Source organism: Octodon degus, unplaced genomic scaffold (genome assembly GCF_000260255.1).
Source record: "Octodon degus isolate 3935 unplaced genomic scaffold, OctDeg1.0 scaffold00032, whole genome shotgun sequence".
Taxonomy (NCBI): Eukaryota; Metazoa; Chordata; class Mammalia; order Rodentia; family Octodontidae; genus Octodon; species Octodon degus.
Genome location: NW_004524608.1, coordinates 2,271,157 through 2,284,422, shown reverse-complemented (window position 1 = coordinate 2,284,422; position 13,266 = coordinate 2,271,157). Strand labels below are relative to the sequence as shown.

The 13,266-nt window shown below is 50.9% G+C and overlaps 2 protein-coding genes across 2 annotated transcripts in view; one reads left to right on the top strand and one right to left on the bottom strand.

Annotated features, from left to right (window-relative positions):
* Positions 1–7,909: 7,909 nt before the first annotated feature.
* On the bottom strand, positions 7,910–11,612 carry Krtcap2 (keratinocyte associated protein 2). The gene is made up of 6 exons (XM_004629779.2): positions 11,533–11,612; positions 10,847–10,971; positions 10,382–10,536; positions 10,213–10,276; positions 8,312–8,378; positions 7,910–8,062 (listed from the first exon to the last, which is right to left on the bottom strand). Exons 1-6 carry the CDS (start codon positions 11,610–11,612, stop codon positions 7,942–7,944), a joined length of 612 nt encoding a protein of 203 aa, XP_004629836.2. The 3' UTR covers positions 7,910–7,941.
* Positions 11,611–13,266, top strand: part of Trim46 (tripartite motif containing 46) — a 12,426-nt gene continuing 10,770 nt past the window's right edge. The window contains exons 1-2 of the mRNA XM_004629940.2: positions 11,611–11,673; positions 13,004–13,258. Of these exons, the coding sequence (XP_004629997.1) occupies positions 11,611–11,673; positions 13,004–13,258 (318 nt within the window). The remainder of the gene's footprint in view (positions 11,674–13,003; positions 13,259–13,266) is intronic.

The following is a 13,266-nucleotide window of genomic DNA, read 5'->3' as shown; positions in this document are numbered from 1 at the left end:
AAAATAAAAAAATAAAAAAAAAAGAATAAATAACTTTATATTGGAACCAATAATCTAACCAAAAGGAAAGAGCTATGGTGACAGAGGAGCATGCAGGCCCTTCCTGCCTAGTGAACCGGGGGGAACCCCATGGCCCTAGGGACAGTCCCTGCTCAGTCTTCTGACACCTTCCTCCTGGCTGAGCCCGCCAAAGAGGAAGTTGTCCAGGCCTTGCCTCCAGGTCCCCAGCTTGCACAGGTTGGTCAAGTACTCCACCAACCCCTTGAGCACTTGGACTTGGGGACATAGGTAATGGTGTAGCAGGAAGGAAGGCACAAGGTGGGGTCATTCCTGCGACTGCCAGTCGGTGTAGCACAGGGTAGGGACTGCTCCAGGTGGAAGGCACACTCCACGGCCTGGGCACTGCCATGCCAGTCATCACTGTCGGGCTGCAGCACACGCCCTGGTGAGACTGGTCCGCACCGGTGAGACTGTAGTGAAGGAGCACTACAAGTGCTTTGGGGCCACGTCAAAGCGTCTAAGTAGAGGCCACAGACAGACGTGGAGGCATGAGCTGCGGCTGGATTTGGATGTTGGCCATGGCCTCTTGTTCAGGCGGCACTGTGGGGTGCTATAGCCAGGGCCTAAGCTGTAAGGATGCCAGAATTAGCCCAGCAGGTGGGCAGCACTGATGCAGGCTGCAGAGAGATCCTTCTGGTGACCCCCAGGGAAGCTAAGGACATAGTTAGCCAAGGGTTGGCTCCATGCAGAAACTGAGGTGAAGTGAGTCTGAAACAAGGCAGAGAGGGAAGTTTCCAAAAATAGTTCTCCAGGGGCTGGAGAGATGGCTCAGTGGTGGGGCTGGAGAGATGGCTCAGTGGTCTAAAGCACCTACTTGGAACAAGCTTGGCAAGGCATCAGGGACCGCGGTTCAATCCCCCAGCACCACATGCCAGCCAGCCCCGCCCCCTGGTGGGCTGAGCTGGCCACACACACACACACACACCCCTCTCTCTCTCTCTCTCTCTCTCTCTCTCTCTCTCTCTCTCTCTCTCTCAAATAAAAAAAAAAAAAAAATAGTTCTCCAGAAGAACAGAACCAATGAGGGAAGGCAGGGGGATGTTAATTGATTTTAAGGACCTGGTTCATCAATTATGGAAGCTGGCGAGTCCAAAATTGTGTGGTGGGCCAACTGGAGACCCAAGAAGAACCAGTGTTCAATGTAAACCGGGACGCTGGGTGCTGCTCAATTTTGTTTCTTACAGGGCAGATGGGTGGGTGATAGCAGGGGAGAGAAGGGACCAGTCTTTTGTTCTATATGCAACCTCAACTGACTGAATAAAGCTCACCCAAACTATGGAGATCTATCTATTTTACTTGAAGTGTACCAGTGTGCTTTTTTGTTTGCTTTTTTTTGTGTGTGTGGTGCTGGGTTTATAACCCAGGGCATCACATATGCTTAGCAAGGGCTTTATCACAGAGCTACATCTTCAACCCTGTGAAGGCAGTTTTGGGTGAGAATAACATTTACAAGCTGAGCATGGTGGCGCACACCTGTAATGCCAGTACCAAGACACAGAAGCAGAAGGATCATTTTGATTTGATGCCAGCCTGGACTGCATAGTGAGACCAAGTCTCAATGAAAAAAAAAAAAAGGCTTTTGTCATTACATAGAAAAGAAGGTCTATTACATTAAGTAGTATGTTAGGCTCTTCCATTGCTGTCATTTATTTGAATTCCTGTGGCCATAATTTGACTTAGGTATTATTATCCCCATTTTACAGGCAGGTAGTTTAAGGTAGGGAGAGGCCACTAGTAGGTATCAGAGCCAAAACTAGAATTGGGGGTTCTGTAGTTCCAAGAAGCACCTTATTCTGGTGTCCTACACACTGTCTGGAAAATCTTGAGTCATAACTGGGCCTGGGTCACAGAGGCTGGAAGTGGATTGGAGGCTGAGAACAGGAAGGAATGGGGGCCCTGGGGCTCTTTCCCATACCCTAAAACACCACGTACCTCAGACACACACTCAGGCATGCCTTAGCCTCAGAAACCCCTGGAGCCACTTGAGGGCAGCCCTCAGAACAACTGTTGACTCAGAAAAGATGATGGTGGTGTTATTTTCTGCAGGATCTTGGCAGTGTGGACCTGGCCTTCTCTCCAGTTCTATGACAGCATATGCACCCTGAGCCTCAAACAGAGGGGGACCTTTCTAGCTCTTCTTTTCTGGCTCCCCTGAAGTAAGAGGGGTTCTTAGAGTCGGTCTCCTCATAGGCCAACAGGGCCATTTGGCTCCAGCTTTATCACCATACAGGGCCCAAATTTAGGTTTATGATGTTATCTCCACCTGTGATTATAGTCACACTATTACTCCAGAAGAATAGAAAGAAGAGACTTATTATCAATTACTATAATTTTTATTATCAAATTTAAAAATACATACAGGGGCTGGAGAGATGGCTCAGTGGTCTAAAGCACCTACTTGAAACAAGCTTGGCTAAAGCACAGGGACCGTGGTTCGATCCCCAGCACCACATGCCAGCCAGACCCGCCCCCTGGTGGGCTGAGCTGGCCACACACACACACAATAAATAAATGTAATAAATAAAAATAAATAAATATTTTGGGGCTGGTGAGATGGCTCAGTGGTCTAAAGCATCTACTTAGAACAAGCTTAGCTAAAGCACAGGGACCACGGTTCAATCCCCCAGCACCACATGCCAGCCAGCCCCGCCCCCTGGTGGGCTGAGCTGGCCACACACACACACACACAAAATAAATAAAATTAAAAAAAATAAAAAAATAAAATAAATAAATAAATAAATAAATAAAAATACATGCAAGTGTAGCACAGTGAATATGGTATGCCCATTGTCATAGGCCTTTAAGTGATAGGAGAGGTTTATTTTTTGGTTTTGGTGCCAAGGACTGAACCCAGGGCTTCAAGCTTGCTAGGCAAACATTCTACCGCTGAGCCAAATCCCCAGCCCCTTTTAAGTGATAAAACAGAATGTACAGTTGCCTGTGGTAGAAAAATTTTTATAAATCCTGTAATGATTTTGTGGATAACATAATTATTTTTAGTTTTGGTTTGTTGAGACAGGGTCTCATTATGTAGCCCAGGCTGGCTTTAAACTTAACACCGATCCTTCTGCCTCAGCCTCCCAAGTGCTGGGATTATAGGCATGTACCACACCTAGCTTGAGAATACTGTAATTATACTGTATTGTAACTTTGTGTTAAAAAGTGTTAATTTGTCAAATATGGACACACCTGTTTTTCTCCTTTTGGAGGCAAAGAAGGTATTAGATCGAATCTAGGGCCTCATGCTTGCCACTGAGCATTATCTACAGCCTTTTTATTATTATTTGTTCATTTAATAGCACTGGGGATTGAAGCCAGGGCCTTTGCACGGAGCTGCAGCCCCAACCTTTTTCATTTTTTAAAACAGGGTCTCGCTAAGTCTCTTAAGTTGCACAAGCTGGGCTCAAACTTGCAACTCTTCTCTCTCAGGTGTCCAGAGTACTCAGATTATAGGTGTGTGCTACTGTGCAGGCTCATCTCCATCTTTTTTTTTTTTTTTAATGTATTTGGTACAGGGTCTTACTATGCAGCTTGGACTCATAGTGATCCTCCTGTTTTCAGCCTCCCGGGTGCTGGGATTACAGGTGTGCACCACCATGCCTGGCTTCAGTGGCCGGCTGAGCATGCCCTGGGGCAGAGCCGGCGCATATGCTGCAGGGGATTGAAACCCAGTCCCTGTGCTTGCCTAAGCAGGTGCTTAGTCCACTGTCCATTCCTTTTTGAGATAATTAAGTTGCTCAGACTGGAGTTGGTTTTTACAGCTCTCCTGCCTCAGCCTCTTGGGCTGGAATGGTTTTTCTTGGCTGCTGAGTGTACATGGAGAACCTCCATGGACTATAGCGACCTAAACCTCTATCCAGTTTGCAGAAGGCCTGTCACTCAGGGAGCACTCAGTGAGACCCATTCACCTAGGAGTTTCCTGCCCAGGCCTACTGTTGCCAAGATGGACATGGCTGCCTCTCAGAGCCCAGAGAAAGCTCCATACCATGCTCCTGGCAGTAGCCAGGTCTATAGCTCTTTGCTCTTGGTGCCTCACCCCAGGTGAGGATGTGCTTGCCATCACTTACTTGCCCCTAAGAAAGGAGCTTCTCTCTTTGCAAGAACTCAGGAAATAGTATTTACAGTGCTATTTCTGCTTGGCTGGCTGGCTCCCAGCCCTACGGTGTGGGGGGCTGGATTTGGGAGCCTGAGCCTGATCATGGCAGAGTCTCTGTCCCTCTCGCTCCAGAACTTTCAATTCACCAAGAGGAAAGAAAGTACCTGAAGGGAGCAATTGACTACCCCCAATGGGGCCTGCACAAGGATTCTGCACAAGTGGAGGGAGTCTGTGCATGTGGCAGGGCAGGCCGGAGGTCCCCCAGGGCAGGGCCTCCGCCTCCCATTCTTTCAAGGGGTTCCCACAGTGCAGAGGGCCTTGCTCCATGCACAATGAGTTTCAATGAGGCTTTTGACTGAACCTTTCCCCTTTGTATCTGTCTCTAGGTCTCTCAGCATCTCTGTCTCTCAGGATCTCTGGCTCTCTCTTGTTTCCCAACATCCTTCCTGAGCCCCTGGGGAGCCAAACTGGGAGGGGGGGGGTCTGACCAGTGGGAAAAGGACTGCGTCCTGTTCTCACCAAGGACAATAAGGGCCGGAAAGGGCTGGAGCCAAGGCCTGGCGCGGACTCCCTTCGCTGCCTGCCCTGGGCACCTAGTTCCGCCTTGACCTTTTAGTTTGTTCTAAACCCAGGCACCCTTCTGATTGTGCCAGTTCTGGGGAGTCTGGCCCTACCCAGGTTAGGGAGACTACTTGCCCTCGGGCTCACCTTCACAAGTGGCATCATCTTCTGCCCCAGGGAACACCTCCAGGGCTAGGAGCTGAGAGGTCTCCCTGACATCCCCCCCTCTTCCCTTATTTACTCCTGTTTCCGGAACTGTGGGCGGGTGCCAGAGGGTGTTGTGGCCACGTGTGAGGGAGCCAGAGGAAACATCTGGCTTCCCTCTGTCGTCTAACCCAGAGACACCCCTCTATCATTTGAGGTCTCTTACCTGGGCTGAAGCAGAACCTTGGGGGCCTGGGGCCAACAGGTTAGACCTCTGCCCTTCTTTACCCTCCAGCTTCATAGGAGGAAGCCACAGTGTCCTCACACCCCCTTTCTTAATAATGGTGATTAGGTGGCTGGGATATCCTGGCTAGAGTTAATAGGTGGGTCAGGTGCAGCAGCCTGCAATAGGGACTACAGAGATAGGCTGGGTGGAGAGCTGTACCCGGCGCCAACCTTCCTCATAAATGTACCCCTTCCTGGAGGAACGGCTCATTAGTCCTGGGCCTCATGCTGCCCCTGGTCCTATAGTAGGTGGCACCAGATGCCCAGACCTCTTGGCACTGCCTTGGTTTCTATTCTCTTGGTCCTTCCCACCCTCTCTGATCCATAAAGTTGATGTGGCTGCCTGGCTGGCTCAGGCTAGCACTCACTGTGGAAAATACAGGGCACTCAAGGTGGCCCTTTTCTGCCCCCTTCCCTGAACTGCGATGCCCTCAGGCCCATTATGAACATCCCCTCCTGCAAAGGGTCTCACACATGACAATTGCCCACTTCCCAGCAACCTCTCGAGTCAACTGACATCTCCCAGAGCCTCTGCTCTGCACCATACTCTGCCTTCACTCTCAGCAGAGCAGGGCTTTACATCCTCCAGACCTGGCCTCTTTCCAAGCTCCTCCAAGAAGGTTGGTTCCCACACCAGGACCCAGGAGAAACCCTTCTGATCCACAGAATTCCTTACAAGGGAAGGTTTTGCTATCAAATTGTGCCCTCTGGAGGCATTTTGAGTGAACTGCCGAGTGCTCTCTCAGCCAGGAATAGAAGGGGCAAGGTTCGGGCCACAAATGGAAGACACTGGTCCCTAATCCATGACCAGGAATTCCTTTGACTACCTTCTCTATCTTCACTGGGTCCTCTTCCCTAACTCAGCAGTTCCTTCCCTTGTACCAGATTTTGTTCTGGAATGATTGCATGGCAGGTTTCTTCAACCAACCCACAGTCTATTGCATATTACCAGGGACTATGGAGGATGCAAAACTGACCACAACAGGTGCACACCCCACCCACTGAGGAGGCAATGCCTGGGTGCCCTAAAGGACAGGCACTCTGGATGGAGTTTCTCAGGACAGGATCTGAGTGGCCACCCACCTCACTTCATCAAGACTGGCTCAGAGGTTAGTACCCTTGCTCCTGTCATTTTATACACTTTGCTAAAGAGTAAAAAGTTCCTAATGTACTGACTGTGAAGCCAGGTATTCTAGTGCATGCCTGTAATCCCAGCAATCAAGAAGCTGACTTGTAATATGAGAAACTACTTTGGCAGTACAATACACAATGTACTAACCATTGTTACTCTCCTAAAATCTTGTTTTGAGATTTTGTACCATTGTTTTTATTTTTTCTTTAAAATAAAATAACTGATGTCAAAAAAAAAAAAAAAAAGAAGAAGAAGCTGAGGCAGAATCATTGCAAGTTCTGGGCCAATGGGCTACATAGTGTGTTCAAGGCCAGCCTACAGTACAAAGCAAGATCCTGTCTCAAAAACCAAGGGCCGGGCTGGAGAGATGGCTCAGTGGTCTAAAGCACCTACTTGAAACAAGCTTGGCAAAGCACAGGAACCTCGGTTCGATCCTCCAGCACCACATGCCAGCCAGACCCGCCCCCTGGTGGGCTGAGCTGGCCACACACACACACAATAAATAAATGTAATAAATAAAAATAAATAAATATTTATTTCATTTACTTATTTATTTATTTATTTATTTTTATTTATTTATTTGCGGAACCCAGGATTGAACTCAGGCCCTTGCACTTGCCAGGAAAGTGCTTATTCCACTGAGCCATCTCCCTGGCCCCATAAATAAATATTTAAAAAAAACAAGGGGGAGATGGCTTAGTAGGACAAGCACTTGACCGGCAAACGCAAAGATCTGAGTTCAATCCCTGGTTCCGCAAAAAAAAAAAAAAAAAAAAAAAGGGCTGGTGAAATAGCTCAATGGACCTAGGCAAGCACAGGGACCAGTGTTCAATCACTGGTTCCATGTGCTGCACCGGCCCCGGCCCCTGGGCTTGCTGGGCCCACCACTTAGACCTCATGGAGGCGCACACCTGTAATCCCAGTGCTGAGGAGGCTCATGCCTGCCTGGCAAGCTCAAGGTCGAGTTTGATCCCTGATACTAAAGCAAAACAAGCAAAAAGAAAACATCATTGGGGTGGGGACATGAAGTACCAGAACAAAGAGGCTGGGACGGTGATGATTAACCTGGGAAGTCTCTACAAACATAGACACCTTCACTCTGGAGTAGAGCTGGTGGGTCCGGGGGGCAATCTTATGGACTTGAAGCAGAAGGGGCAAGGTGCCCAACAAAGCCCACGTGGACCCCATGGCACAGTGCAAGGCTGAGGGGCCTCTCTTGCAAAGTGCTTGGCAGATAGCACTCAATAAACATTCAATAAAATGAACCTTATGGGGCCAGGGAGATGGCTCAGTGGAATAAGCACTTCCTTGGCAAGCGCAAGGGCCTGAGTTCAATCCCTGGTTCCACAAAAATAAATAAATAAATAAATAAATAAATAAATAAATAAATAAATAAAATGAACCTTAGAGGAAGGGAAAGTACACCATCCCCAAGATCTGCAAAGTGTAGGTGACCATTTGTTTTAACATTCTGCATATCCAAAGGGGCTGGGGGTACAGCTCAGTGGTACAAAGGCTTGCCTGGCAAGCACAAGGTCCCGAGTTGGATTCCTATTACCAAAAACAAACAAACAAAACATTTTGTATATCCAAGCAGGCACTCACAGATGAAATTCACAATATATCATAACTCACAGAAGTACAAAAACTTTATTGGACATTGTTAGTTCCTTTTCTTGCCCTTGCCGGTGACCTTGGCTGGCGTGAGGACTGGAGCCGTTGCCTGGTACAGGGTAGAGGAGATCTTGTTGATGTAGTACAGACCAACCATGGAGAAGATGAAGCTGCAGGTTGAAGACAGAAAGATCATAGCATCAGTAAGTGTGCTGCTAGGCTACTGCCAGGACAGACATTCTTCATGTCCGAAAGGATCCTGGGAAAAATGGTCTGGGAAAACAGAAGGGGGAAGGGTAAAGGAGGGAGAACAGAGGCAGCAGTACAGGGCAGGGGAAGCTTGGCACCATCGTAGTAGGAGCCAGTGCCAAAAAAACAATGCAATAGGATGCACCCTTACCCAACTGTCAGGCACATACCAGGTGGTTACACAGACTCGGTGGATGAGGCCAGACGCAAAGAGAGCCAACAGGAGGCACAGGAGAACTAGAGGCAAGAGTGGACAAGAACAGTCATGTGGTGGTCTGAATGGAAATACCAGGCATTAGTACACAGAGACTAGGAGAAATCTGGTGCTTTTTACCTGCTCTGCCCCAAATCTCACTAGTTTGTCCCCCATAAAAAGGAAAAAAAAAAAAAAAAAAAGGCAATACACACCCTGAAGGGCAACACTCGTCTCCATTTAGGAAAGAGGGCTACCACCAGTTTCCAATAGAAGCCAGTAAGGGAGAGCTGACTTATTACGTTACTGACCAGTGATAGTGATACAAGTTGAGGGTCTTCCTGGACACAGGGTAGATGGCAGAGTGTGTGGATACATCCACTTACAGAAGTAAAAAAGGATATTAGGACATCAGATCATCTCATAATGAGTCAGACATGGTGGCACAAATCTGTAATCCCAACATTCAGGAGGCTGAGGCAGGAGGCCAGCCTGAACTATATAAGACTGTCAAAAAAAAAAAAAAAAATCATCTGGTAATGAGAAGTGGGAGGGCAGAAAAGTCAAAGAGAGACATGAGCTTTGCCTCTGAACAAGTTGCTTTCAGAAATAAATGATGTCAGGCACAGTGGCACCCACCTATAATCCCAGCACTTGGGAGGCTGAGTAGGAGAATCACCATGAGTTTGGGGCCAGCCTAAACTATGTAGAGAGACTCTGTTTCAGAAAACCAAAACAGGGCCGGGGAGATGGCTCAGTAGAGTAAGCACTTGCACGGCAAGCCCAAGGGCCTGAGTTCAATCCCCGGTTCCACAAAAAAAATAAATAAATGACAATGATACATGTAGAAATGACATTGACAGAGGTCTGGGGACCACTGGATGGAAGGAGCTCTGGAAGCTTGTGATTGGACTAGGTGGAGAAAGCAAGACCTAGAAGCAGGCAGGGAAATAAGGGTAAAAATGATGGATCTTTGCTCTACCACGTGAAAGTTTCACAGGAGAGGGTTTCTGCTGCCAAGGTTTGAGCATGTGGCATTCCTTAGGTGATCTGGCCTTGATGCCTAATTTACCTTATAAACTTAATTCTCCATAAGTAATTAAAGCATCCATTCTCAATCACATAAGTAATTAAACATGGATTATTCCAAACAGAAAATAATCTAGCAGATATCACAATTTGGTCAGGATTCCTGCTGCCATAAAACTTCGGTAAGTCTAATATTGAGGCTCTGCGCCATTTCCTGAGATAAACAGAATTCACTAATACTAGATGGGCTTCTCACTGCAACCCTTCCGTGAACTTGGTCCTGCTGCGTTCGGGGGGAGGCAGGAAGAACACCTCCTGAATGAAAGTGGGTGCCAAGCATCAGCCCAAGCTTGCTCATTCCCCTGAAATCTTCCCTGGCAGCTGGCCAGTGGGCAAGTTTCCTGCTCCAGAAGATTTCTCTCCAGCTCCACTGTCCGGAGCTAGATAAAATGTTGGGTCCAAATGCATCATCTGGGGGCCAGGGAGATGGCTCAGTGAATAAGCACTTGCCTGGCAAGTGCAAGGGTCTGAGTTCAATCCCCAGTTCTGCCAAAAAAAAAAAAAAAAAAAAAAAAGACAATGCATCATCTGTCTTCACTGTTCTGGTAGGCATACTTCTCCTTAACAACTTTTACTTTTTTGAGACAGGGTCTCACTATGTAGCTCAGGCTTGAACTCACAGTGATTCTCCTGCTTCAGCTTTCCTGTGTGCAGAGCTTACAGGGGTGTACCACCACATCTGGCTCTCCTTAGCAATTTTTACCACCTAAACACCCAGAAACTGAATACCACATCATGTTTGGGGGAGGTGAGAATGTTCAAGTAGTCGACCACCATGTTTGCACTTACTCTCCGGGAAGATCTTTGCTTGGAATCCTTTGCCAAAGACCAGGTTCTCCAGATTATTGAAGGCCTGGGTATAGGAGTTAAGGAGGTGGGTGGGCAAGGGTCACAGGGCTGCATGGGGAAGGGCAGTAGCCTACGGGGCCCATCCTCCCTTCCAGCACAGGGAGGATACCGTGAGAGAGAAGACGAAGAGGCCAGAGCCCAGCAGGCCGCCCTGGATGGTGAGCCACTCTGTGGAGGCCAGCTGGCGGCTGTACATCTGCATCCCGGCGAAGAGCAGCAGGGACAGAAGGGAGGACAGCGCCAGCGAGGTGCCAGTGCCCACCACTGTCAGGCATTAAGACAAGGGATGGAGTCAGCGTCGGGCTTCTTAGGGCTCCGGCCGATTTGGCAGGTCCAGGAGCGACCACTTCCAAGCTCCGGGGCCCGCAGCCACACCCTACCTAGCTCCCCACAGCCCGCGGGCACCCCGGCGATCCCCAGCCCCAGACGCCCCGATTTTTCCCATTCCGTGGAAATGCCCGCTCCCTCAATGAAGCCTAGGACACGTCAGCTTTACTGAGAGAGCCGGGAAAACCGGCCCGCCCCCACTCCGACCCCAGCCAGCCCATCCCGGGGGTCCTGCGGGTCCCGTTACCCATCATGCCCCGCCAGTGGCTCCAGTCAGCGGCTCTGGCCAAGAATGGGGAGCCGAACCCGGCGCTTTCCCAGTGCGCGTGCGTGAGAGCCCTGCTGCCACTAGCTGCACTCCGTCTCTTCCTCCTTCAGCCTGGTGGCATCGGGCTGCAGCGCCCTCTCCCGGCACGGAGGAAGCAAGTCGTCAAAGAGCATCCCTCGGCCACCGCCCTGGTCCTGAGCCTTCGCCTACCTGGCGTATTGGCTGGTTCTCTGTATAGCTGCCCTATGTCAGCTCCTTGGGCCCATAGCCTCTCTCCTCGAGCCCACCTCTGTCTTTTTATCCACTCATTTATGCCATCTGTAGTGCACGTTCCTCAAACTTCCCCGTCCTATACGCGTTGCTTTAACGTCTCCTTGCCAAATCCCAAAACGTAGCGCTCCCCACCTGAAGCTCAACTTCCTCTGAAACTAACCTTCGCTTCATACAGTTAAGATTTGGGACCAATGAAGAATTCTAATATAAGGAACGATTCCCCCCGCCAATACCTTTCCATGTTACCCAACCCCCCCATCACTTTTCTAGAACCCTGAGAACCACGTGGGGAGAACTATTTCCCACCCCCTACCCCCGACGGGCGCTGTTTGAGGCTGGTCCCTGGAGCATGCGCAGTGAGAGCTCACCCCCACCCCTCCCCACACCCCCACCCGGCTCCTGCATTGAGCCCGGGGTTCGCAGCCGCAGCCAGGATCGGGCACCCGGGGGCGGGCGGGCACGGTAGGGCCATGGCTGAGGGTGAGGATATGCAGACCTTCACTTCCATCATGGATGCACTGGTCCGCATCAGTGTGAGTTAAGGTGGGGTCCAGGGGAAGGGAGGGGGTGTAAGGGATCCCGGACAAGCCGGAATCTTGAACAGGTAGGGATGAGGAAGGTGCTGGGATGTAAACTAGCGATGGCTAGTGACGCCAGAAGCGACTGCGAGGGTCGGGTGCAGGGATGAGAGAGTAGCCCCAAGGCAAGGGGAGGTGAGTACCGTGGAGCGCTGTCGCTCGCTGGCTGGATGTGAGCTGCGAGGATCTGCCTGGACAAGCCAGTGGGCTGGGGTAGCCGCCTGCAGTGCCCCAGGACTAGGGTTCGGGAAAAGGAACTATGCCAGGAGAAGGGGGCATGTGTGAGTTTGGATATTTTCCAGGAATACCGAGAACAGGTAGGGGGCGATGAAGAAGCCATCCCAGGGTCCAATTCCCAATTTGCACCCCTCCCCAAGACCCCACCCCACTGCACCCCCACTCAGGGCTGCTTCCGAGCCTGTGGTTGTCATGGCAACCCGTACCCGGCTCTCCCATGGGCGGTGCCAACCCTGCTCCCCACCACCACTTCCTTCTCCCTCCCTCCCTGTCCCTCCCTCCTTTGTGTCAGCTGCGCCCCTGACCGGGATGGCTGCGAAAAGAGGGACCAAGGTGAGGTGTGGGGGTGGGGCGTAGCCTGAGGACCCCGGCCACCAAAAGGGGGAGGGCTACTTCCGGTGGGGAGGGGGCGAGAAGGCGGGGCTCTTGTTCCACCACTACCACCACCACCCAGTTTGGGGAAGGGGTTGCGCTGGAAGAAGGGACAGGCAGGCCAGAGTGTAGGGGGCGAAAGGGAATGGGTTGGACCGGGCACTAAAGAAGATGGATGGGGAAGTGAAGGGTGGAGGATGGAGGCTGTGGCGGCCGCAGGCCTCAGCCGCGGCAGGAGGCTAAAGAGCAAGCGGTGCTGGGTTTTGCAGAGAGGCGCGTTTGTAGGGTTTACTAGGGAAGGGCCTGGGGTCCCGCGCGGAGCCCAGAATGGACGGTGTCCTTGAAATCAAAACCAGAGGCCGGTGGCCCAGAGACTGAGGATGGAGACAGGTGAGGGGGGCTGCCCTCCGCGGCTGCAGCTGGAATGGTGGGGGAGGAGCTAGGCTGGAGCTCCAGTCATGCCTTCTTGTGGACCTTTAGCCCTCCAGAACCAAAAGCAAGGGACAGAGAGCTAGGAGGGTGTACGAAGCAGGCCCAGGAAGGTACCTGGCCAAAGGCATAGGTCTCTTAGCTTGCCCCTTCCTGAGACCCATGGGATCTTTAAAGGCAGCTGAGGAGCCTACTGAGATTGCCCCAAGTGTCCAAGCTCTGACCCAGCCTCCTACTTCCTCCACAGACGAGCATGAAGAACATGGAGAAGGAACTGCTGTGCCCAGTGTGTCAAGAGATGTACAAGCAGCCACTGGTGCTGCCCTGTACACACAATGTGTGCCAGGCCTGTGCCCGGGAGGTGCTAGGCCAGCAGGGCTACATAGGCCATGGTGGGGACCCCAGCTCAGAGCCCACCTCTCCTGCCTCCACCCCTTCCACCCGCAGCCCCCGCCTTTCCCGCAGAACGCTCCCCAAGCCAGATCGCCTGGACCGACTGCTTAAATCAGG